This window comes from Perca fluviatilis, chromosome 7 (genome assembly GCF_010015445.1).
Source record: "Perca fluviatilis chromosome 7, GENO_Pfluv_1.0, whole genome shotgun sequence".
NCBI lineage: Eukaryota > Metazoa > Chordata > Actinopteri > Perciformes > Percidae > Perca > Perca fluviatilis.
In genome coordinates, this window is record NC_053118.1 from 32,925,892 (window position 1) to 32,952,964 (window position 27,073).

Below are 27,073 nucleotides of genomic sequence, written 5' to 3' on the forward strand. Positions count from 1 at the left end.
TGCACAGGAGCTACAGTCCAAATATTCTCAGCCACATTTTTTCCTGGTGTAGGTTCTGGACAGCCTGTGGGACTATGATGGAAATGGCCCCGAAACTCAGTGAGCTGCAAACCCCCCCCCCCCACACAGACCTGAAAGTAAGAGCCGAGGCTGCTGTGCAGTGATGCATCGCAAGACACAAGACTGTACAGCTGTGAGGTACAAGGACAAAAAGTCCACGGGGATTTAAGTCTTATATATATATATATATATATATATATATATATATATATATATATATATATATATATATAAATAAAGGAAAAAATATTTTTTATATATATATATATAAAAAATATTTTATTTTCTTGTGTTACTGTTGTCTTCATTTTATTGTGCAAATTAAAGAAATTCAAAATTCATATGCATTATTGTTTTCTATGAATGTGTGCGAACCAATAAAAACCTGTGTATGTGAAAATTAAGAATAGAGTTTGGGTTGTTTGGTTTTTGTGTGACAGCTGCTCGCCGCCCCACCTTTCTTCTCCTTGGTGAAAGGCACCAGGTCCTCCCTGTCCTCGTGCTCCAGGGCCTGCTTCTCCAGGTGCTGCTGCAGGGCTTCACGGTCGAACGTCCCCGTCGGGCTCTTCTTCGTCTGGTCACGCTGCCGGAAGCCAGCGGGCAGCATGGCATTCTGGGAGAACAAGAGGTCAAATGTTACGTTGATGTGGCATTAAGACGAGAGAACATGAGAGAATGGTAGGGCTGAACGATTCGGGAGGGGGGGGGGGGTGGATATTGAGACTACCATTCCATTTACGATTTTTTTTAGCTACATATTGCACCTGCTATGTTAAATAAAATAATAAAAATAGGAAATGAAAGATCCACTGAAAATAGGACATTTCTGTAAATAATCTGTGATATGTAACATTATTACAGCATTTATCTTAATGGCAAAAACAGTAAATACAACGGAAAGACGAATAAAACATGTTAAACCAAATGTTATGCCCAAACAATCGACTACTTATTTCACATTCGCTTAATCGCGTTCTTCACAATTAGCTAATCGCATTCTTTGAAATCGCGGTTTCGAGAATGGATTCATTGTTTTGTCAGTGCCTGGATGGACGGAGCGAGTACGACATGTTTTAGACTTATTAGTCTATATCCACGGCGTTCCACTTCCGGGATCGCTCCGTTGCCGTCGGAAATTCCGCCGCATGTCCGTTCCCTTCCTCTTTCTTTGTGTTGGCGTTCTAAACTCCAGTGGATTTCTGAGGACTATGGTTAACTGCTCCTCAGATCTCTGCAGGGTAAATCCAGACAGCTAGCTAGACTATCTGTCCAATCTGAGCTTTCTGTCGCACGACTAAAACAACTTTTGCCAAAATAAGCTTAGCACCGCCCAAGACGATTGGTGATTGGTTTAAAGAAATGCCAATAAACCAGAGCAAGTTTTTCTCCCATCCAGGAATGCTGTGTGGACTAGCCAGACCCTCCTCCGCAGTGCTGTGCAGGAAGGTCTGGCAATGCAAGACTATCAAATGATGTGCTACAGCAGGGGTTCCCAAAGTGTGGTCCGGGGCCCCCCACGGTTCCTTGAAGGAGAATCATTTATTTTCACTATAATTCAGATGGGGGACCCTGGGACAAAATCTTATGAATTGGGGGTCCGTGGTCTAATTTGTGTCAGATTAAGGGTCCTTAAGTGAAAATGTTTGGGAACCACTGTGCTACAGCAAGGTATCATCGCTGTCGGACGAAAACCTCATGTGTCCAAAACGATTGATTTTCAGGAAATTGAGAAAAAGGCTAATTTGAAAACATTTCTTTTGTTTTAATGTTTCAATATTTGTAAAACCCACAGATGGACGTAAAGGTTGACCGATAGCATTGCTTTATGACAAAGAATGAAAATGCCGACATATGAAGCTCAGCGTAAATTCTTAAAGGAAGACTTCATTCACTTTTCCATCACTCATAATGATAAGCTGTTTCACGGTACGTCACTTGTCAGTAGTAATCAGAACAGCTGTGTTGTTGTTAGTTAAACCAATCAGGGTCGACCATTTGTCGACGAGCCTATCACAGCTTGATACCCTGCTTTAAATCTGCTCTCTCTTCCACGGTTGGCAGTTGTCGTTTCAGGAAATAGGTGCGTCCGCCTCCTCCCCTTCTGCCACCGGTGGTCAGCCCTCGGACCTGGGTTGCATCTCGGCTTGGCTGTTGATGGTCCCTCTATTTATTCTCCACCACCAGTGTCTGGACTCCATCAGGGGATTTGTTTGGGTTCCTTAAACCCTTTAGGATATTTGGGTTCGATGGAGTCCAATCTCCAGAGACTCGTACATTTACATGTTGTATGTACAATAAATATGTTCATAATTGCAAAGAAGTCTCTCCTGATTGAAATGGAGATACGAGGTTTCCGGCCAACAGCAACTGTGATATATTCTTTTCAAAATGTATGTACAACATTTTCATCTTTCTAATTACTGGCTTTGACTTTAACTTGCTTAATGCACCACTTCTATAACTGGTCTATCATATCTACAGTCTGAGTATTCAGTGAAGCCTCTTTCACGTCGCTGTCGGGTGAAAACCTTGTATGTCCAAAAACATTTTTTTGAGCTATTAATTTTAGAAAAAGTTGGACGAAATGACCCGTTTTATATATATGTAAAACCCACAGACTGACCAATAGCATTGATTTAGGAAAGACAATTAAAACAATGAGAGATGGAGACACCAGGTTTCTTCCCGACAGCGACGGTATTATCTTCTTACGTATATACAAACATTTTCCTCTTTCTAATTACGAACTTTGACTTTAACTTGCTTGATGCATCACTTCAGTAATTGGTCTATTATAGCTACGGTTTCACATAGTTCTGCAGTGACGATACAAGTTAAAATGGTTTACATATTAAAAAAATTAAAAAAGGAGGGCATACTATGCCGTCAGGCTTATGTCATATCTCGCGAGCGCGATAAAACATGGTCACGAGCAATTTATATCATTTCCCACGCGCAGATTTTCCTTTGCGCGCAGCAACTAAGCAGCATGCGCACAGAGCAGCCACCACGCGAGTGTTTGCTTTGCGAGCGCTGGAGGGCATACACGCTCTTGCAGGTCAACTCTTTCTGCTCGCTCAAATGAAACCGACTTCTGACATTTTGGGGGCGGAAACCAAGGAGGCACTAGCCTTGTAAGACCGTCCTGATCTCGCGAGCTCCAGTTTTCCACTCGCAGATCAGTCTGGCATCTTGAGATAGAGAAAATTTGGAGCCGTTCGCCAAACGACCGGGCCAATCAGCGTTGGTTTTGAGGTTTAGGTGGTTTTGAGGTTTAGGTGGTGATAGACAGATGGTTTATCCAATCAGCTAACCAGTATTTTCAGACAGCGGTAGCCCTAATTCTGTTAGCTGCTCACTAATGCTTTTTTCTCTTGGATCCTTCTTTTGTAATATGGACCGGGAACCTGAAAGGGTGCCTTTTATTCCTAAATTCTCGTTACACAAACGGCAAATATCCTTTACCGACATGTTGCTTGCTTGCTGAGCTAACGGGCTATGCTTTGCCTGCAGCAGCAGGGGCTTGTGGTTGTATTTTCATACGCTTCGTTGATCTGATTGTTTGATTTGGCCCGTCTATCACCAACATAGGTGATAGACAGATGGTTTATCCAATCAGCTAACCAGTATTTTCGCCCCTTCCCAAAAGTTCTCCAACAGAAAGTTCCCAGATGGATATGCCGAGCAAATGTGAAGCAATCCATCTGGCGGAGTCAGGTTAAGGAGGCATAGCCCTCCTATGATTGGTCACGTTCAAGGGGATCTCAAGGCTCTACGGACATTTCAAATGCATCGCCCATATCCCAACAACAGAACGGATGAGAGACACTTATACAGTCCTTTATTTACTGTGCTATGCTATCTTGAACTACATTGTTAATAAAGACAGAAAAACTGTTCTTTGGCCGGTACACCTCCTGAACGATAGCTGTCAATCAAGGTAAACTAAGGACGTCGGTGTGGGTGAGATCGCCTTGAAAGTCAGCCAAAACTGACAAACACGTACAGTTAAGTGTGTGGGCGATCATGTACAAGGAAGAGTTGGGAGTTACTCAATCCAACCGGTCGCTGCACCTGCCTGAAGCATTTTCTTTTCATCATTTTAATTTGGAAAACTTTGTTATGGCAACACTTGCTTTTACTGGTTGAGGGGGACGCTTGATTTCACTTCAATTGATCTTTTGCCCTTGTTCTCCTGCTGCTCACGTCTTGTATGCAACACACTTAATCACAGCGTGGGCTCGCTGAAGGGGAGGCATAGCGTTAAAGTGGAACTGAACACACCTCTCATCGTTGATGTCCTTTCATCCTGCAGGTTTTTTTTGTTTAGCTGAGCGTTAACAAGCTGCGCCACGTAGACACAGAGCAGACCACCCGGGGGAACAAAAACCTGCCTGACCTTGTGGACCTCAGGCACCAGATCTGATTAGAGCTGTGAAGATTAATCCAGTAGTTGTCAACTATCAAATTAATCTGCAACTATTTTGATAATCGATTCATCCGTTGGAGTGAAAAAAAAAAAAAAGACAAAAATCCTCAGATTCCAGCTTCTTAAATGTGAATATTTAAGCTCTGAGGAAGTAGGGTAGGATTATGATCTTGAACATCAATCTGAGAAGCCACTTTTATTTTATTATAATTATTTATAATTTTCTCTTATTTAACTTGTATATGTCTGTATGTATGTATGTATGTATGTATGTGTACGGCCTGTATGTAGGTATATATATATATATATATATATATATATATATATATAAAGTTGTTTTTCTTTTCTCGGTTTGTACCCAGTGGGTGGGTTGGGATAATGGGAGGGAGAACAGTGTTAGAAATGTTTGCTGTGTTTTATATAACTGTTATACACTGTATAATTTGATGTGTTTTGCAAACTGAAAACCAAAAAACAAAAATTGAATATTTTCTATTTTCTTCATTCCTCTGTGACAGTAAACTGAATATCTTTGAGTTGTGGACAAAACAAGACATTTATTGTCTTCTTGGGCTTTGGGAAACACTGATCCACATTTTTCACCATTTTATGACGTTGGATAACAATGAAAATAACAGTCCTAGATCTGACCACCGATAAAAATATAAAATATATGCCCTGTGGCATTGCAGAAATGGGCTCAGAAGCCAATCAGCTGGCGGGGTTAAAACAAATCAAGCGCTTCCCCCATACCTCGGGGTCCATCTCCATCAGCTCCTCCTCCAGCCGATCCAGCTCCTCGGCACTGAGGCCCTTGAGGATGGCATCCTCGTCGATGTCCCTGGGGTCCGACATGGCTCCTGAGGTTCTGGCTCACACACACACACACTCAGGCATACACACCACTGCACACCCCTCGGCGCTGGAAAGGGCACTGGGAGAGAAGGGAAGAGAGAGGAGGGGGGGATCAGTAGGGGTGGGAAACCAAACCGATGCACATATCCAGCAAAACAGACCAAAAAGCAGAAAATACATGCTATGTACTTCTTTACAAATGAAATAAATGTCAGACTGACTGACTTGTGATGTGCATTCGTTTTAGAAAACAATGAGTTTTTAGAAATGCCTCATGATATATTGTTTCTTGAAGTATATTATTTAACTTTTGTTTAAGAAGGCAAAGAAAATCGCAAAACTCAATACTATCAAATTGCAATACTAGATACTAAACATTAGAATTGCAATAAATCAAATTAGTACCATAAAACGGATCGAATCGGGACAAAAGCATATCGTCCCAGCCCAGGAAATCTGGAAATTTGTTTTTCTTTTGGTGTCTTGTGTCCTCTGCTCATTAAGAGCTGTAGGATTTAACTGAATTTGGCGGACGGACATGGGGCCCCAGCTTTTCAAACTATTTGACGAAATTCGAAATCACTCTGTCCGTATTTTACCTGGGGACCCCCCCTGGAGTACCACTGGCCTTGCCAAATTGTTTCATCATCTGCACAGAGCTTATCGGCTGCTTCGTCCAGAGAGCTTCAATAATGTGAGGATGATAATAATAGACGCATTTCCAATAATAAACCTGCAATACTCAGGAGGGCAGAGTCTGTATAAATATGCTGCAGCGGCCTCCAGGACACACGCTTACGTAAGCTTCATTCTCGCCCTAAAAAACACACACGAGAGGTGAATAAGCACACAATGATGCCCTGCTGTGTGAAAGGCGAAGAGGTAGAGCGAGGCAGAGAAGTGAAGAAAGTGAAAGAAAGAGAGAGAGCGAGAGCAAAGTATTTGTAACTCTAAACCCTTAGCTCACCACACATCAACTAAGAATAGCAGAATGGAGAGAGGAGAGGGGTGGAAAGTGCTAGCCCTTATTTATCACTGACGTACACTTGTTCATGCATTAGGGGACACACCCGAAACATATCTGCACCCAATGATGAAGGCAAAGGCACCAACTAGGGCTGCACAATGAATCGCAATTTTATCAAAATCGCAATACGGACTAGTGCAACATCCAAATCGCAGGGGGGGGCACAATATTTGTTAAAGCTATGGTGCGTAGTTTCTGTTGCCCCCATGAGGAATTCTAAGTCATGACAACAAAACTATTGGCGCGTCATATGTATCACATGATACAAGCCTTACGTGATCGTGCACCACTCCCCCAACCCCTCCTCCACGCAGTTGCTAGTAGCCAAGGAGGACATGGAGGATTAAAAAAACATGATGGACTCTTCAGAAGAGGTTGGGAGTTGTGTGGAATTAGCTTTGTAGACACAAAATATGTGTCAAACCATTCTGAATTAAGTATTGTGGTTCTGCAGAGACGTCGCAGTTTACAAATCCTATCCTACAGACTAAAGAAAAAATATGTGTTTGGTACTAAGCCTGCAATTACAATTATTGCATAATTGTCTAACCGCAAAAACTTTTAAGAATCACCGTTTCTTTATTTAACTGCAATTAACTGCCAACATTAGCTAAGGTCCTAAGGGGTATGACTGTTGATGGTAATTATCAGTTTTATGTTAATTTAAGAAAAAAATATAATGTTTTATGATAATAAAGAGGTGTGGTTTACTTGTGTTATTACATTATCTGGGTCACAAAACAGTGATATAACCAAAAGATGTATAATCCTGGGATTCATTCAAAAGTTTAATTTGTCTGAAAAAATAAATACATAAAGATATTGGACTGAAAGAGACAATTATATTGTTAATCGCAATTATTTCTGAGTCAATTAATTGTACAGTAAAACTTTGGAATTGTTGCAGCTCTATTTGGTACACATCACCCCAAAAACCACACTATAATCAATTGCATGAGAAAAATTATATATATATATATATATATATATATATATATATATATATACATTTTTTCTCATTTCAATGAAAATGAGAATAATGATACCGAAATTATCATTCCCTCCAATATCTTGAATCATATCGCAAGCGCAGTATCAGTCAAAATAATCTCAATACGATATTTTGCCCTTAGCGTGCAGCCCTAGCACCAACACATTATGGCAAACCGAGTCTGTTACAGCAAAGAGCAGCAAGTTCAAGTTACACAGCAGGGCCCTCAAACTGGGACACACAATCCCCAGTCCCACAACGACCACTCTGGGTCAAAAGTATGAGTAATGCAGCTATCAGGTTTCTCAGGTCCAACGTTTTCATTTTCAGTCCAGTTTTCATCCCAACTTGGCCAGAGAAGAACACCCATCACAGCTCAGGTCACAGAATGTGGTTTTATTCAGCCAGTCTGCATGTATAATGTCGGGAACCAATAACATCTGTGATCTGTGATGGCAACAAGCGTTCATGTATCTTGCCATAGGCAGCTTTCTGCACGAGTATATAATCACATTTTGTCTTTAGGGATTAATTGAAAGGGATATTTAGTTTAGGGCTGGGACGATTCATCGACGTAATCAACGTCATTGATTACAAATATATGTCGATTTGCATAAGGTGCGTCGGAATAGAGGGAGATGGCAGCGTCCGTAAGCATGGATTCGTCTGAAGAAGCTGCAAAAAACGCTGATGCAAACATACATTTGCCAGTGATAATCTTAACTGCATATTACTCCAGTGATGAAATAAAACCATGTCATAGCCATTTCAAGTTTTATGTCAAGTACTTAAGTAAAAATACTGATTCTCCAAAGTTCAGTTCAAAAATCTTTAGAATATGCAAATTAATTTGTTAGATTGATCCACTAATCGAAAAAATAATCGTTAGATTAATCAATGACAAGAATAATCGTTAGGGACAGCCCTAATTTAGTTACACAGGCCATTATCAACTTGCACTTTTACCAGTAGGAATTACATCAACTTTTCTCCAACTACATAAAAGTCTGTTACCCTCAACACAAGACAAAAAGCCCGGGAAATATCTTAAGAAATAGTAATACACTGCTGTCCTAAATACTGTAATGTTTGGGTACAACTGCAATCACAATCAGTCATCCATTTAAGATTTTTAAATGATATATTGTTCATATTTGGTATTATTAAAAGGGAGAAAAAAAAGGTCTTTGGAGATACACATCAGAAATAGAGGGAATACCCATGTACGTGTGTGATTGACATGTTAGCCTCAGGGGTAGACACACAATGTAAACAAGCTGTAGCTTACAAGCGAAGGACAGACAGACGCTTTGTTAGCAGTGATGTTAAAGGAATACGCCACTGTTTGTTGAAATAGGGTTATTCACCGTCTCCTCTATATTTATATAGGTGGCCAAATGCATTTTTGTCCCAAGTCAATATCTGCCTAGGAAATTGTCTAGTCTTAATCTGCATTGCTATTTGTACTCGTTGTGAATACGCCACAAGAAGTAATTAGGTTTTGTTTTTGTTGTTGGGTCACTTTTACTCACTACATGCTTACCGGCAACATAGGATTCCATTCACTACGCTAAGCTAAGCTAGCGGCGGGGCTGCCGGACTAAGACAATGCATGCACTGAGACAAAAATGCGTTTGCCAACCTATATAACTATAGAGGAGACGGTGAGTAACCCATTTTCAACAAACTGTGGCATATTCCTTTAAAGAAACCACAACATGTAGCATCTAAACCAACAAACAAAAGAGATTTTACGTTCCAGCAGATTGGAATAATTTACCTGTTTACCTGATAAGATCAATTTCAATATTCGGTATGTTTAAGAATCTCATGTCTTCTCACTTTAAGACGGACTGTCATTGTTATCAATGGTGCCGTCATTCCCTATAACTACTGTTATATCTAATGTTCATACCCGATTGTAGTTGGTGATCAACTCACATTCTACCGTTTATTTATTGTTGGCCATTTTGGCCACCTAGCGGTTGTAATGATTTGATGAATTTATGCATGTGTTTTTGGTTTTGTTTTTTTGTTTTTTGCCTGTTGTATGCACGTTGTTGATAATTGCATTTCTATTTTTTTTTTTTTTTTTTTGGAGGACAACTTTATTTTTATATTATATTTTTATATAGAGCTATATATTTTTTTATACACAGTATGTTACATTCAGATTTAGAATTGCATTCAGTGCATTAACGGTTGACCCACCATGACCATTCACCCTGTTTTAGTGAGACCCTGGATCCATATAAGGGCAGGGGGGATTAAAGCACCACGTACGAAGCGTAACACATAACACATAAAATGCGACAAGGTGACAAACAGAACAACAGAAGGAAGTGAGACGGGACAATAACAGAACTGACAAGACGGGACTGGACAGAACAGTTGACAAACATCAGAATGTATTATTAGTAATTGGGTAGAATGATCTACGATTCATATTTGGTTGATCACGGTTTTTGTGTTTGAAGGGAGTATTTTTATTTCTATTTAAATTTGTTTTCCTGTCACTCAGTTGTTATGTTATGATTGCGATATATGTTGGGACCCCCTTGAAAAACAACATGATACATCTCAAGGGGTTTATCCTAGTAAACAAATGTGAACACAAACCAACCTATAATAACATTTGCTGGTAAGTTCTCTAAGGGGTTCTAAGTGCTACAGCTCTATAGCTAACTAGCCTGCAAACTGATGGAAGCAGTGCACTTCTCCAGTGGATGTTTGTTGAGTAGCGCGTGGTGGTCAAGTGCAACACAAGACGAGTCCAGAAGATCTAGTAAGCTAATGTGGGTTGCACTTGTAAACCTGTGAGTCTTTATGTGCTGTGTCTCTGGCCGTTGGTCAGCCAATGACAAAAAGGTGACGGCTTGATGCAAACACACTTTATAATAAAATGATTTAATTTGCCATTTGCAACGAAGATCGACGCATTTAATGCACAGAAAGCTGAAAATTTCCTTTGGTTACAGATTTTTTTTTTTTCTCAAATGCGACCACAAGACATGTCATTTAGTCTATAGCAGCAACACAAAATGCAATTTTATTCCAGCTGGAAGAAAAAAAATATAAATATATAGTGCAACAGAATATACTCTGTGCTATTCCAATGATCCTGCACAGTAAAGTTATTGTATATATGGATAAATACTCGATATGAGAGCATTGTTCATTTGAACATAATGTTAATCAGGGCTACGACCTGTCTCTCTGCTGCTATTCAATATAATAAAAATAATTTGCCTATAGGTGAATTTCCACCTGAGTACTGCTTTATTGTTTATTTATCTTGAAAATTATATATTCCTATGTTGCATACTTTGTGTTCCCTTTTTGAAACCACCCTGCTAATACAGTATAGGCCTACAAATAGTCAAATTACTGCCAGGGGGTGTGTCATTTCTCTTTAAATAAGAGTATAATATGGAACTGCATGTAATGTAGCACTAAATCTAAATAATGAGTTTGTGTAACTTTGTGTGTCTATGAATCAACTTCCTGTACAATGTCGTCAAAGGACGAACCACGGTCATATTTTTGGGTTTCCTAGACAATAGGACAGAAGCATGGTCGCCATGGAAATAGAACTATTTGCTCTAGTGACACACAAACTATGTGAGCATAACCTTCTTCTCAAGGTAACGCCTGTTCGGTTGGACTCACTGATCAGATTACACTTTATTAGAACACACACTGTGTGTGTGTGTGTGTGGTCTTGTTTAACTATATTCGTGGGGTCCAAAAACCGTGAATACAGTTTACTTGTGGGGTCCGGACAGCTTTGTGGGGCCAAAATGCTGGACCCGACAACATTAAAGGGCTGTTTAAGGGTTAAGACTTGGTTATAGGATTAGGGATAGAATTAGGTTATGGTTAGGGTGAGGGTAAGGGTTAAGGTTAGGCATTTAGTTGTGATGGTTAAGATTAGGGTAAGGGTTAAGGTTAGACATTTAGTTGTGATGGTTAAGGTTAGGGTAAGGGGCTAGGGAATGCATTATGTCAATGACGGGTCCTCACAAAGATAGAGCCATGCACTGTGTGTGTGTGTGTGTGTGTGTGTGTGTGTGTGTGTGTGTGTGTGTGTGTGTGTGTGTGTGTGTGTGTGTGTGTGTTTGTGTGTGTGTGTGTGTGTGTGTGTGTGTGTGCGTGTGTGTGCGTGTGTGGGTGTGTTTTAGATCTTCCCTGAGACAGTTATTTAAAAAGGGTCAGTTCTCCTTGAACTAACCTTTTAAATTTGATATTGTGTACACATCTAGCACATTATTGGCAAGACAAACTAACACCAAATACAGCTCCTATGAGGCTCTGACAGCATGGCTAAGACTCAACTGGGATGTGAATTGTTGTGTTGCCGCAGCACAAGGACAGAAACAAGTAGAGATAAGTAGAGAGAGTAAAAAATAAGTATAATAAACACTTCAAAGTTAAAAACTATAAAAGTTACAAAACCATGACAAGGCAAAAGTGACATAGATGTGATATAAATAATATAGTATAATATATAACAAAATATTTAAAATCAGTTCAACTTAATATTTGTTAATATAATAATAAAGGATAAAATAAAGGTCAACGTTTTCTTTCACTTTCCTGATTAACATCTTAGGTGACATTAGCAGAAAATCTGAATTAGTGTGTCATGGCTACTTTACCCTGTGTTCGCTCTAATGCAGCTCAAACAGTTAGAGCTGGGTGATATGGAAAAAAAACTAATATTTCGATATTTTTGACCAAATACATCAATGTCGATATTGCGGCGATGTTGTGGGGTTGACAATTGGTGCTTTCACAAAATGTTAACACATTGAGAGTTGATAAATAATCACCAATAATGTGGATACAATGACTAAGTAGGTTAAAGGCAAATAATAAAACAGGTAATAAAGTCTAGTATGTTCAGAAAATGACATCACTTTACTGTGATGCAGCCTTTAAAACCAGGAAAAGACAACAGTTGTGTCATATCACGATATCCAAAACGTAAGATGATACCTAGCCTCGTATATAGGGCTTTTCACACGGGGAGCAACACTTCGCCTGTGTAGTCTCGTGGATCTGCGGGGTCTACTACGCTCTTCATGTGAAGGACAACGCTCCGCAATTAAACGCCAAGCGACCAATGGGTGGGGATTCTGTGCAGTACTGTATCCCTGCCGGTACAACTGAATGAGATTAGCTGCCTGTGGTATCATATAACCTTTATCACTGGTCGATTTATAACAAATAGTGGCAACCCTAGTTTTTCCTAACCATGGACTGTTATTGATGATAGCTAAAGTTAGCTAAATTCGCATAGTCATAATTACTGACGTTACCGGTCTTGTGCCGATGCTCTGACAAGCGAAACCCCCGCTGTCTATGTCCTGATAACTGATTAGAAAACTGTTTTATATTTTAGTGAACATTACAAAACAGCAAGAATCAGTCTCTTGGTCGTTGATTTGCACGGCGCGTCGCTCGCGTAGGGAAAAGGTCAACACGATTCAACTCTTGCGGCGGGCGGGGGGAGCGTGCGCGGGACGAGCACGAACGCGACAGTTTCCCGGGATTGCGCTGACTTGCCGCGTCGCCTGTCAAACTGCCTGCGCCTTCCTACCTGCTCGCTCGCCTTTCATTGAAAATGAATTACGAGGCGCGACAATCGCCAGCCCCCCCCCCTCCCGTGTGAAAAGCCCTTATCGATGTTGATATGATATCAAATTATTACCCAGCCCTACAGACAGTAGAGCAACTACTACAGAAATGCAAAGCATGCAAGTAATGCAAAAATATTTGGTAACACTTTACTTGAAGGTACATAAGAGTGACATGATATATATGTGACATGACACTGTCATGAACACATGACACTGTCATGACACATGAACCCTAGCCCTAACCCTCACCATGACAAAAACAGAATGACAGTGGCCGGGTTGGCTCAGTTGGTAGCAGGCGCACATATACATAGAGGCTTACGCCTCGACGCAGAGGTCCAGAGTTCGAGTCCGACCTGTGACGATTTCCTGCATGTCTTCTCCCTCTCTCCCCTTTCTCACCTAGCCCTCCTGTCCATTAAAGGCGGAAAAGCCCCAAAAATTAATCTGAAAAAAAAAGACGCGTACTAAAAAAAGCGTTGTCATAAACGTTTATGACTTGTTTATCAACCCGGTCTCACTCAAAAGCGTACAAATAACACGGGTTTACAAACGTGCAATGTGTACGACAAATTCAAATTTTGCGTACAGTAGATACGTGGAGCGCTCCAATTACAGCAAGGGAGACCTGTGCGTCACACAAAAAACAAAAAGAAAAAATGGTTGGGTTTAGGTAAAGAATGCAGGGAAAGGCTTTAGCAACACAAAAAAAGTCACAAAAACACGCCAATAAAAGGTTGGGTTTAGGGAAGAAACACTGGGGAAGGCTTAACAAAAAAAAAAACATAACAAAGTCACAAAAACACAGCACATAACCACTAAAACATGCTAATACACGGCTTAACAAAAACGCTGAAAAAAGGCTGAAAATCGCCACACGCGGGACACGAACCCTGATCTCTCCCACGTGAAAGACCCCAACCAACCTCCTTACGTGGTCCTACGTCCTTTTATACTATAAACGCACCGGTCTCCATTACTGTAATTGGAGCGCTCCACGTATCTACTGTACGCACAATCTTACTTTGGCGTACACATTGAACGTATTTTCAAAGTGCAAACCCGTGTTATTTGTACGCTTTTCAGTGAGAGTGGGCTGTGTTTATAATGTTTATGACACGTTCATGACAGTGTCATGTCACTCTTATGTAGATACCATCAAGTAAAGTGTAACCCAACACCTGTTGCTCCTGCAGACGCTGTGTGGCTCTAACGTGTAAAGCCAATGACGCAAACGGAGGATCACACAGCTGAGAGCGGAGGAAGATGGAGGAGATTTAAGGGGTGAGGGGAAGGAGGCTGCAGCTCAATCAAGGACCAGGCGGAGGATAAATCTACCAAGACTCACTTTTTATCTGCGATAAAAAAAGGTTTTACTAGCTTCTACCACCTTCCAGCTAAAACACAGCCTCTAAGTCTTAACGGGCAGATTTCTATATTCTTCACACAACCTTCGTTATTATAGAATTACTAGGAAACAATCTGATGGTATAATTGTAGTGAGGTGACATTTAACCAACAGTTAAAAACTTTAGGCAAATCAAAGTAACACTAATTGGCAATCTGTGTATGATAATTCACCTGTAATACACTGATTTGTTTTTATCCATTTTCTTTTTAGGTTTTCTTAATATCTGTACTCAAAATACTTTTTCCCATTGTTCAACAACGTGTTTTACTCTGAAACCCGAATAAAGAGTTGCAAAAAAAATTATTTGGAAATATATTATTTCTTATTGTTCATCATGCTACCATTTCTTTCTACTTGATTCATTAAGGCTTCCAATACAATTGATTTCCAAGCAGTATTCTATTAACTGTAACACTAAAATAGAGACTATAAACCTTTCCTAATCCCCTTTGTAGCACTTTAAGTGTTTTTTTTTTTGCTTTCTAATGTATTGAACATAGAGAGCAGTCTGTGATTCAAGGAGTGAATGTGACCCAGTGTTCCATCCAAACAAGGCTCATGTGATTTGCCTGCAGTCAAGCCTTTGAGCCACGCTTATTGTGGAGTTAAACGCATGGCTTTTTTCTGACACTTGAGCTAAGCGTGAGGGCTCAGACAACTGCGTACCAGCAGCCTGCCAGTCAAGGAGCTGACCAACAAAATACTTTGACATATACAGTTTTAGAAAGAGATCATACCGACTTTGGTTTGGGGGTCTGATAACAGTACGTTTCCTTTTCTTATATTGCACAGGGAACTACAAATCCAGATTAGATCAATACTTCTTTTAATTCTGAGGGAATATTTGATTGTCGGTAGGTTGTCTTAAAATAATTCAATTCAATTTTATTTATAGTATCAAATCATAACAAGAGTTATCTCGAGACAAATTACAGATAGAGTAGGTCTAGACCACACTCTATAATTTACAAAGCCCCAACAATTCTAATAATTCCCCCAAGAGCAAGCAGTGCGACAGTGGTGAAGAAAAACTCCCTGTTAGGAAGAAACCTGGGACAGACCCAGGCTGTTGGTAGGCGGTGTCTTACGGTGCCGGTAAGGGATATGATGAACAGTGGCAATAATAGTCACATTAAAGATAATGGAACAGTGACTAATTGAGTCTCCAATTAAAATTGATCTTTTTTTTGTGATCTTTTATCAATTAATACAATCCAGAAATCAATCTTTTAATATGCTTTTCACCATGGCTGTATGAGGGCATCACGTAACGGGACGGGAGTATTGTAACTGAAATTTCCCTAACCTAACTGATATTGAATCTTGTGATTAGGGTTGGGTATCGTTTGGATTTTTACGATTCCGATGCCGAACCGGTACTTTTAAAACGATTCCGATTCCTAAACAGATTCTTGAAAAACGGAAAAATTACATCAAAGATGTAATATGTGTACTAGCGATCACGTGCAGTGAATGGTTAACATGCTTTTACATCCGTTTTGGTGAGCCCAGAGGGAAAATGTGGCATTTTAAAAGTAGCCTACATTTACGGTAGACTACAGAGAAAAGGGATATTTTTACGTCCATTTCAGAATGACAGAAGGAAAATATTTCAGTCGACACATCAAGTGTAACCGAAATGAGGAACCAAAATTTGCGTTCTAATCCGGTCCGATTCCTACCAGTTCCATAATGGAACCAGGTTTCGGTACCCAACCCTACTTGTGATCGGAATCAAATCGGGAAATCATTGCCGATACCCAGCCCTAGTTGTCAGCAATAAAATATAAAATTGTTACGATGTCAAAAAACTGCATGGACTTTGGTGGATAACAGAAAATGGCCCTCCGGTAAGCAGACAAATAGCCAGGCCCAACATTGTGTTTTCATTTGTTTTGACATTTCATTTTGCACGTTCCACATGCCAGGAAGCCTTCTGACCACACTTGAAAGAGACAGGACTGTTTGTGAATGTGAATCTGTCACCAGCACTCCCAGCAGTATTTCTATATGATCTACAACATAGTGGTGGCGGTCACCTGCCGCTGCCAGCTGACGGTTAACATTTCTTTTTCCAGTTTAAATCTCAACCATCCCCTGCACCTGCAGTTGCTGCTATCTTTATGAGAGCCGTGACATTAGCCGAGCCTGGTTATAAATGTATATATATATATTTTTTTTTTTTGGAGTTGGTTAATGACAGCTACTTCTCTGTAAGTATTCAACCCCCAACTGAAAGAGTGCCAGGTCTGATTTTACCCTCATGTGTGTGACACAGGTCTAATGTTCCCTCTGTCCATGCCAGAAAAAGCTCATGGAGCGACATTTTACCACGACATGTTCTTAATGTATTTTTTGAATTGATTAGAAGGATTTGCCCTTGAGATGTAGCATCTCATTTTTGAGGGAATCCTATAATTTTAACTACGTGCAACTCTATATAGCAAGTCAGAACAGAATTTGTCATCATTACCTCAACGGTAATTAAATCATTGTAGCATTCTCCTGAGATAAAGGTCATGATTACAGCTATGTGGGACAACGCTGGGGATAGAGAATTCAACAGGCAGCTCCATTTAATGAGAAGCCTCCAATATTAGAAAGCCTTAGGGTTTATACTGTGACTAAATAGTGTTTTAAACAAAGTTGGACAAAATTAAAGTGAGTGTGAGCCAACTCTTACTTAGAACTGAGGCTGGAGTTCAGTAGCATTTCATCAGATCGGGAAAAAAAACCACCTAATACTAGATCAATTGAATCTGGATCCTATTAAGACGTAAAAGCTAGGGCTGCCTGCAACTAATGATTAATTCATCATCCACTCACTTATTTTATCTCTACAACCAAAACAATGCTAGAACCAAAACTCAAGTTTGGCCAGATGGACTACAGTATTCAGCAAAATAACGACCTAAAGTTTTTGTTTGTTGCTCTACATCAGGGGGTCAAACATAAGGCCCGTGGGCCACAGCCGGGCTGCCAAAGGATCCAATCAGGCCCACCGGATGACTTTGCAAAGTGTGAAAGTTGCAGAAATGTAATTAATTCCAAATTTACCACCTTAATCTCTGAGAATATCTGAGTTCTTTTTCCATAAATTTACAACTTTAATCTTAGAAATTCTTTTTTTGAGATACATTTTTTATTGTTATTAGCACCATTTATCAAGAACAAAAACCACACCTTGACTAGTCGCTCTCCTCTAGTTCTTGTGGCGCTGAGGTCATTAGGTCTGATATTTGTGGTGCTGTGCTTTTCCATAGATTGATAGTTGATGATTTGGCTTTGTTAATCCTTGCTGTAGAGAGCTCAAGCATAACTATGTCTAGAAGATACGTCACCTTTTGGTATCGCCTCAGCTCATTTGGAACCTCGACGGAGGTGATACTAAAAACAAGTACCTGCTAGCTAGTACCAGGGACTTTTTTTCATAATAGAAAACCAAAAAAGGCAAGTAGTCGAGGCGAGCTGAGCAGGTACCATGTCATGGAAAAACTCCATTACACTTAGGCTAGTCCTAGAGCTGGGCGATATGGAGAAAATCAATTATCACAATATCTTTGACCAAATACATCAATGTCGATATTGTGGTGATATTGTAGGGTTGACTATTGGTGCTTTCACAAAATGTTAACACATAGAAAGTTTTGAAAAATAATCACCAATAGTACAATGACTAAGTGGGTAAATAAATAATAGTAAATAATAAAACAGCTAATAGGTCTGGTATGTTCAGAAAATTACATCACTTGTAATGCAGCATTTAAAACTAGGACACAATATCCAAAATTGAACACGATACCTAGCCTCATATATCAATGGCGATATAATATTGTTTTATTGCCCAGCCCTAGCTTGTCCGAAACCCATTATATTGTGCATTTTCAAACCAAAACAGGAAACCCATGCTTGTACTTGCCGCGCAGGCTTCAATAGAAGTGAATGGGAGGCAGAGAGTATCTTCCGAACAGTAATGCGACTGTACCTTAACTGTGTAAGGTGTAACTGGGCTCCATCATCATAAATTACAGCTAACATGTCAGAAATCTCACGGAGCAAATGTTTCCTCCAACAGGATCTAAAGCCGCTCCAACTGCAACAACTGCCCTGTTTATTGCAACCGGTGTTTGGCTTTCATCTCCAACCATCTGTTGAGTTTTGTGCCTGGGCACTTTGGTCACAGCAGTTAAGAGTATTTAGAGATTTCACAGCTGGCGCTTCATTCTGATTCAGTAAATGTTCGTGGAGTCATTTGTAGACTGTAACAGAGATGGGTGGAAGAGGTCTTTGGGAAAAAGGCACTTATTTTGGAATTTTGCGCTGTAAAAACTTGATTCACTGCAGGTGAGCTTGTACAATTTGTTATTGTCCTGGGCCATTAAGGAGCTCCAGTAGCTCTATGCCAAAAGCAGTGCATTGAGACAAGCAGCAGTGAGGAGTTACTGTGTGTTTTATAAGTCAAAGACCATTACATGGGTTTGGATTTCACAGTGACAAAGGTTACACACTTATAAATGCTCCAGAATGATTTACACTCCGCTTCTGTGCCAGAGCAGAAAATAAACTTTGAGGTCATTTCTTTCAGTTTCACTCATCTTGGTGTATTTGTTGGGTAGAGGTCTATTTTTTTGTGCAATGGTAGCAGAAGTTTTTTTTTTTAAGTGCCCAGGGCCATCGACAGCTCAGAAGATTTGTCACCATCCGCAGGTTGCCTTCTCCACGTCTTACTGCCCAAGTGTAACATTCCAAATCTGCCCTCAGCTTAATTTTAGCTTCACAAGTCAGCTACTTCCAGCCGTGTGAATCCAAACCGGCTTGGGTTGCTCCTTGAGACCAAATCGGAGCACCATTTTCAGGCACAGAGAACAACTTGTCTGCATAGGTTTTGCTCCAAAAGCGGAAGTTTTAAAGGTTAATTTAGTATTTTTTTTTTTAAACAAAGTCAGCCAATTTGAAGCTGCTACAGAGCACTGATGTACATATGCACGAAGAAGCAACAAGTGGAACTGTTTGGTGTTGTAGGCCTATGTCATTAAAAAAAACTAATTGAGTTTGACTCTGCAGTAACGTCATATCTAGCCTAAGCAATGTACCCACTTCATCTTTCACTACAATTAAGGCATCAGCCCACAAAAGACAATTTAATCCAGTGACAGTAATTGTCACACACTACTGGATCTTTCCTAGACAGGAGGTGCAGGCGGAGGGCAAACTTTAACCTCCTTCCCAGTTTCCAAACACTGCACCCCAGTAAGACTCCAAAATCTCCTGTGAAGAATTAACAGCACAGCGATGAACAGCATTTGGATGGCTTAACCCCTCCAAATACCATATTGATAACTTCATTTGAGCAACAGCATTTCAGTTTCCGGCTGACCCGCTGCAGAAGCCTCACACAGAGGGACACAAGTTGAGTTTCAGCCCCCGTAAAACTCATGTCAGCATCGAATTATAAATAAAATCCAAGCATTAAGTCACAAAATGTCTGCACAAAGTTTTTTTGATTTTCAGACAACTATTCACCCGTGTCCCCCCCATTAATCCTGCAGCTTTGTCCCATCTCAGACACAAATCCTCACACATGAGGGTCCTGCTTAAGGTAAAGGAACCCCTCCAAACAGACAACCCATAGAGAAAGATTAAAGTGTGGATCACCCCGACATGCCAGCAGGATCCAACCCCCCCTCCCAAAAAAACAACAACACACACACACACACACACACACACACACACACACACACACACACACACACACACAGAGCGACAGAAGGAAGCAGCCTCACACCTACCTTCACAGACGAGCAGTGCTGAAGCCCCTCGGCAAGGCAGAGCCTGAAGTTAGAAACCAGAGAAAGTCGTTTCTCTTTTTTTCTCTTCTCCCCCCTCCTCTTTCTTTCTGTCTTTCGCTGTCTCTCTTTTACTTTACCCCCACCCCACCCTCCTCGCTCTCCCTCTCCTGTGTGTCAGGCTTCAGGGCTGCTATGCTGAGACAGGCATACTGACGGACAGCACTTTGAGAAGTCAGCATTTTATTATTTTGGCTGTGTGAGAGAGGGGGGAGGCAGAGAGTCACATAGAGAGAGAGGGGGAGAGAAGTAGGGCATGAACTCACATGTTCATCAGTCATTCAATTACGGAGTGCAGTCAGACAGAAAGAGAAGGGTTGACATCTAGTGGTTTGAGTTGAGTTGTACCATGGAAATGAGACTGACTTATTTTGCTTTCTCTCAGAAGTGATTTACCCAAATTATTTTATCTTATGTATTTTTTTTATTATTTTATTGTAAATGGCATGCTTACTTGATTTTATGACACAAATGACACAAATGTCAAATTTTTGGTAGGAAAAAAAAATTCTACATAAAGAGGAACAATGTTGTGGACAACAGCCTTGTAACTATTAAACATTTAGTTAAATATCTCACATACCCCCTGCAGTCCTCCAAAGTACCCCTAGGGGTACATGTACCCCCATTTGAGAAACACTGATTTAGAGTATATATATTGGACAGTATTATAAATAAAAAAGAATGATTCAGAAGAAGACTGGAACAGACGCTTTACCGCATTCATTTTGTTGAAAACTGAAAAAGTAAGTATTTTTTTATTTTAACATATAAAGTATATATTTAATGTCTTTTATTTATAATAACAATGATTCAGAAGAAGTTTATGTCGTTACCACAGGAACTTTACGGCACTGACGGACGTTGGGTCACTGTGCATCCATTCATTTCACCACCCGACTACATTAAGGACCTCAACTCAAGGGGGGGCAGCTGACCCCCACACTGTAGGACCTTCCCCCCCAGCTGCCCCCCTAACTTTGGTGTTCAAAAAACTGTGCTTGTAAAAACAAATTCCCCAATATCTGAGTGGCCCCCACCCTGGCGTGTGTTGTGAGAAGATAACTGTCCCTGTGCTGGACAAGAAGACATTGCCCCAGAGTGAAGCGGGGGTGTATAAGAGTTTAGGGAAAGGACAGAACGGGGCTCACTCGGCAGAACAGATGGGTGTACCGGCTCCGACTATTTGTCTGTTGCTAGGGAAACTTAGTCTCTGCTTTGTGATCCCACAGATCTGCAATCCTTTTCACAGCTCTCAACTACTAAGTAAGTATATTAATACAAATAGCCATTCAAAACGTATGATGTTATGTTAGATTCAAAAAATAATAATCTCTTCTCTTGAACCTATATTTTAAATTCCATACTCAATTAAAAGGTGACAAGCACAAACATGCTGGACATGGCCTCAGATGCTGTAGATGACCTGTATGATGGATGCCGTGAAGAGGCCATGGAGAAGTTTATCAATCTAGGCCTCTTAGAAAAAGAGCTAAACGGCAGTGAGGGATTCTGGAAGGCATGGAGTGCAAATACCCAGTGTTCAAAGCTGATCCCTGGAGGAACAAAAGAACATACTGCTGCACTTTTGGCATATGCTAGCGATGCAGATTTTGCAAAGACCTTTGACGATGCAGTTGAGACAATGGGCGGAAATGTTAGCACCTATGAAAACCACTTCCAATTCAAGTCCCTTCACTTCCTGCTCATGGATTCAATGTTGCTGCAGAATCCAAAGAAAGACTACGAGACTGTATATGTTCTCCAAGAAGAATACACAGCACAAAAGGGCTCAAAGGTGAGATTTGGAAGGTTCACCAAAGTTCACACAAGCTCTAGACTGCTTAGGAAAATGTACGATTGGGATGCGAAAGTCTTCCTTAATATCACTTCTTGTATCTTTTTCAACCTGGGAGACGATATTTGCAGTGATGAACAGGATATGGCCCTATTATCTCCAGCTGAAGTGTTTACTGTGGAGGCAGTAAATCAAATATATGACGAGATAAATGACGCTGAATACACTGTGATCGTTTTGAAACACTCGCAACAGGACAGCTCGCACAACTGTTACAGTTTTTCTCGGCAAGACATTTTCTTAATAAAAATGAAATATTTGGCTCAATTCCATGATTATCAGATATATTTTATATGCGATTTATTTGTCAAAACTGTGTGTGTGATCCTTGAATGTTGACATAATTATGAATAATTAATGACCCATGGCATCAAATATTTTTAACAGATACAAAGACCATATCATTTTACCTGACCCATGTCAATTTGAACTGCTCTTCAACCAAAAGAGGCCCTTACATTTCCAAGCTTACATAATGAATATTAATATATTTTAAAGACCCTGAAAAATTGGTCTCAGATTTTAAGCTGAGCCCCACCAACTTCATACCGGTGAAAAGAGCACAGAGAAAACAAAAAACTATTAAGTAACTATTAAGAACAAATGTAAGACAATTAGCAGCTCATATTGCACTGGGAGTTATTACGACACAAAACAGTGCATTGTTTGTACAGTTGAACAATAGACAATCTGATGCAGCCTATTAAGGTGAGGCAAGCTTTTGTAGTCCAATGGAAATATAGTCGTGTCAGTGTTCTTTAATTACATGATCCACTTTGTCTTTACGCATATCAGCAGGAATATTGATATCAATATTTCTGAAATAAAGCTTAAGAAAAAGACTTCTTTCTTTTGTAGTTCATTTTGGGGGGCATTTTATATGTACAGGAAATGAGTGGAGAGAGAGAGAGAGAGAGAGAGAAGAGGGGGAGGTGCAACAAAGATCCCCAGCCGGACCGGAACCAAGTATGTTACAGTCAGCACATTAAAATCTAAGCCACCAGGGTTCCCCAAAATAAGGCAGTTTCAGCTTTTCTAGTCAGCTTGAAGATGCACAAGATGAGCTTTACATAAACAAATAAACTGGTTGAACTGCTCTTGTCTTGCCTGATAAATTGTATACTTTTATGTGCGTTTTAGAGCTGACCTTTGGCAATCTTTTCATGGGACAACTAATGTATATTAACAGTCGTTTGCAAACAGTGAAGTCATTAAATGCAGGCTGGATCCCATCCTACAAGTGCCACCTGTGGAGGACACAAGTCCAAATATTTAGATAAACCCCAGTCAGCAGATCTTTAACAATGGTTAGGAATTTTGTTTTGATTTTATATCACAGTATATGGTGAACAATTTACAACACACGCTTTTATATCGTTAAACACTGCGCTAAAACTATACATGCAATTTGGTTGAGTTGCTGAATTAAGTTGCATGAGGTTAATGACACTTCAATACAACTATTACACTGTAAACCAGCATATAGGAATTCAGTGGAATCAATTCATGTTTTATCTTTTTAGCAGACCTCCCAGCATGCATTGTATCCGAATTATAACACTCAGCAGACCCCTCTTTTTTGTGGTTGGAAGAAAAAGTTTGTCCTACATATAAGTAAGTTTGTGATACATGTTAAATTAAGTCATGGTTGTTTCTTCTCAGAATATTAAAAACAATGAGAACTATGGTGGTATGGTGGATGGTTGGTATTGTTCAGTTATATAATTATATAATTCAGTCCTTACTACACCAATATTAGAACAACATTCCTGAGAGTGGCAGCAGGTGTTACATTTGTACATATTCTGGTGTGAGTGGATTCTATAGGAGCAGCCACAGCTTTATAATTAAGATCCTAGTGCTGAGTGAAGAACAGACTATTTAATCTGTAAATGGAATGCATACGTGTAACTATACAGGTATTGATTTAACTTAATATCTAAAGTTTCCTCATTACCACCACTGAGGTGTCCTTGAGCAAGGCCCTCCAGTGGAGCTGCTCAGTGGCCAGCAGATCAGACTGTGGTTGTACCGGGCAGCTTCCAGGTATGAATGTGGAACTGTGCAAATGAGAATTTGTTCTCAATCGACTTACCTGGATAAATAAAGGTTAAATTAAAATGCCACTACATGAGCGTTTCCTGATCAGTGCATTCAAAAAAAGAAACCCCCACAGAAACATAAGCAGCTTCAGCAAACAAACATCTATAGTCAACAACACAGGTTCTACAATAATAATTCAAATGATAAATACAATTTGATTTTGCCCTAGATTTGGTGTATTTTTTCCACTAGAATAAATTGCTCTATATGGATTTACTATTGCACTATAGAATACATGTAATTATTGCAATATTGCACTGGAATACATTTAATTATTGCTAAAAGCAAATAACAGTATTCTGTAGTAACACGGAACAAGACTTTATGCCGGTATTTCCTCTTTCTGTATAAGCCAACGAATAAATTATATTTATGTACTGTAGGTATTTCCTTGTGTCAAGTAAATGTGGTGTGATAATTGTAGCCTACAGTAAGGATTGATTTGTATTGTACGTATAGTGGTTGTGATTAAGTAAGATTAAGATTTAAATAATAATTACAATATTTAGATCATAGCCACTGAAAAATGCTAATTTACTTTAAATGCTGTTCTAATTTTTTTTCTTTTTCCTGTTTTACAGCTTGGCAACACTTTGACACCCACAACACACACATATCCACACACACACACACACACACACACACACACACACACACACACACACACACACACACACACTACAAATTTAACCAACGGCACTTCTCAGAGCCCCTCTCTGCACTCTCGTCTCTTTTACTCTCTCTCTCACTGGCCCTCTTTTCAATCATTCTTCTCTCCTACTCTCTTTTCAATTTGTGTATTGTTTGCATTTTTTGTCGCATAAATGGAGCGTCAGAAAATACTTTGGACACTTGGCTCAACATTGCTGAAGCCATGAAATCCATGCTGTAGACGTGTGCTGTACCCTTCATCTATTTGTGCATGTGTTTGGTCCCGTATGTCTTATGTCTGTCTCTCTCTGTCAATGTCTTTTGTTTATGTGTGCGTTTTTGTGTGTCTGTTTGTGTATGTCTTATTTGTAAGCTGCAGACATCATTCTTACTGTTGGGTTTTTATTATGTCTTCCCCCTCTTCTCATCTTTCCTCTCTGTGTTTTTTGGTCCTGGGACGCGTTTCTTATGTCTCAGCATGTTGTTTGTAATTTGAACATTGACCATGTGATGGTGCTCTGCCACCCTGTGTGACTATACTGAATAAACACATTTGATCGCAAAAAAACCTTTGGTAAATGCACAAAGAGAGAAGCTTTTTTTTTTTTCTTAAAAGGATACTGTTCCTCAATTTAAATCCCCAAGAAATTTCCCATTGTGCATTCTCTTTCATTTACCAAACAACACATTTTTGAATCTGATTCTGCACCGTATACATCCACACTCCTCCTCTTCCACCACTAGATGGCAGCAGATACACTCAGGACGTAAACACAGCAGCTCTGGAGTTCTTATGAAATCATTGCCTTCAAACAGGCAACCCTGTGTTTTGACTGTACAATGCCCTCAAGTGTTTGGCACATGGGCTATAAATGAGCCAAAGGGTCTGCATGAGGAAAAACAAGACATGCAATGAGCAATAGTGAGCTCATTATTGGAGGAATAAATGTATCATTTTGTTAAAAAATAAACAACAAAAACACCATCGCATTGATGCTTTCCAAAGTGGTAATGCATGATTAACTTCCTCTGATTCTATTCAACAAAAGTATTTCAACTTGTCATTAGTATGACAGTGAAAGATGTCTATTAATAAAGTAATTAGAGATAATTGTGCAAACTGAAACTTGGTTGCAGACTAGTTTCCGCCCTGACCAAGCCCTAAACCTTTTTACAAAAACACAAAATGCCATTCATCTGTTGAATCCCTGACAGATTCTTAACATACTGTACTTAGTGGGACATAACCGACCGCATTCTCTTCTGATCACTGTGCACAGCACCATAGAAATACCAGCAAACAAACAAAGTGAGTTCGGCATTCATTCGTTTTTTTTTTCCTATAGAAGTGGATGTAATCCGCATAATCTGATATGAGTGTGAACAGAGAAACACCTGAGTTCTCACACTGTTTGTACCTTTTATTCGGCATAAGCACTTACTTTAGGGGTTCAGCTTTTACGTTATTGCGAGTCTGCACATTCCTCTGCATGCCCTGATATGATCTATTGCACCTTTGCAGCTTTTGAATGGAATTCTTAAAGGGTTGGTTCACCCAAAAGATGCCATCGGTTTCAAATTACAGGTGAGGAAAAGCATGAAAGAAATGACTAGAGAAACATAATTAACGTAGATGCTTCTAGGACACAAAAGGGTCTGAATAATGATGTGGATCATATGCTGTGGCCTCCATGTTTATTCTCACTTATCCCATGCTGATAGTTTAAGTTTGGTTCAATCTCTGAGCTTTCTGAATCCACACCAATGCAATCGAGCTGAATGGAATAAAGCTCGTGTTACTTTGAATATTGCAAAAATTAAAGAAAAGTATTTCAAAAGTAATGTCTTTTCTTTTCTTTTCTAAAAGCATCTCTGGATAATCCCCAGACTTCACTCTGGACTTTTCTTGTTGGAAATGATTTCTACTAAATAAACAGTGATGGGATTCCACAACAATGTTTCCGGAAATGCATGTTGAGTTTGTATTTTATTTTAATTTCCCTTGCTTTGAGCACCACAAATGAACCTCCATCCGCCTCAGCTGTTATGGTTCGGAGACACTATCTCGGAACATAAAACTAAAACTGCATTTCGGAGTGAAAAACATAACGCTTTTGTGTATTTGTTATGTGGGTGAACTGACCTTTTAAACTATCGATTTCCCCTTTTACATTTCCTTTGAAGTTTTGTGAAACTGTAT

The 27,073-nt window shown here is 39.8% G+C and overlaps 2 protein-coding genes and 1 long non-coding RNA gene across 3 annotated transcripts in view; 2 read left to right on the forward strand and 1 right to left on the reverse strand.

Annotated features, from left to right (window-relative positions):
• The window catches only part of tmod4 (tropomodulin 4 (muscle)), a 30,909-nt gene extending 10,572 nt beyond the window's left edge, over positions 1–20,337 (reverse strand). The window contains exons 1-3 of the mRNA XM_039807109.1: positions 20,205–20,337; positions 5,243–5,423; positions 517–673 (exon numbers count right to left, since the gene is read on the reverse strand). Coding sequence (XP_039663043.1) covers positions 517–673; positions 5,243–5,344 — 259 coding nt within the window. The 5' untranslated portion in view covers positions 5,345–5,423; positions 20,205–20,337. The remainder of the gene's footprint in view (positions 1–516; positions 674–5,242; positions 5,424–20,204) is intronic.
• A 1,082-nt stretch (positions 20,338–21,419) lies between these two features.
• On the forward strand, positions 21,420–24,819 carry LOC120562446 (erythroblast NAD(P)(+)--arginine ADP-ribosyltransferase-like). Its single transcript, XM_039806159.1, has 3 exons — positions 21,420–21,527; positions 21,640–22,346; positions 24,804–24,819. Exons 2-3 carry the CDS (start codon positions 21,655–21,657, stop codon positions 24,817–24,819), a joined length of 708 nt encoding a protein of 235 aa, XP_039662093.1. The 5' UTR covers positions 21,420–21,527; positions 21,640–21,654.
• A 1,266-nt stretch (positions 24,820–26,085) lies between these two features.
• LOC120563080 lies at positions 26,086–26,812 on the forward strand. Its single transcript, XR_005639907.1, has 3 exons — positions 26,086–26,182; positions 26,396–26,458; positions 26,741–26,812. It is a non-coding gene; the product is annotated as an uncharacterized LOC120563080 (long non-coding RNA).
• Positions 26,813–27,073: the final 261 nt, after the last annotated feature.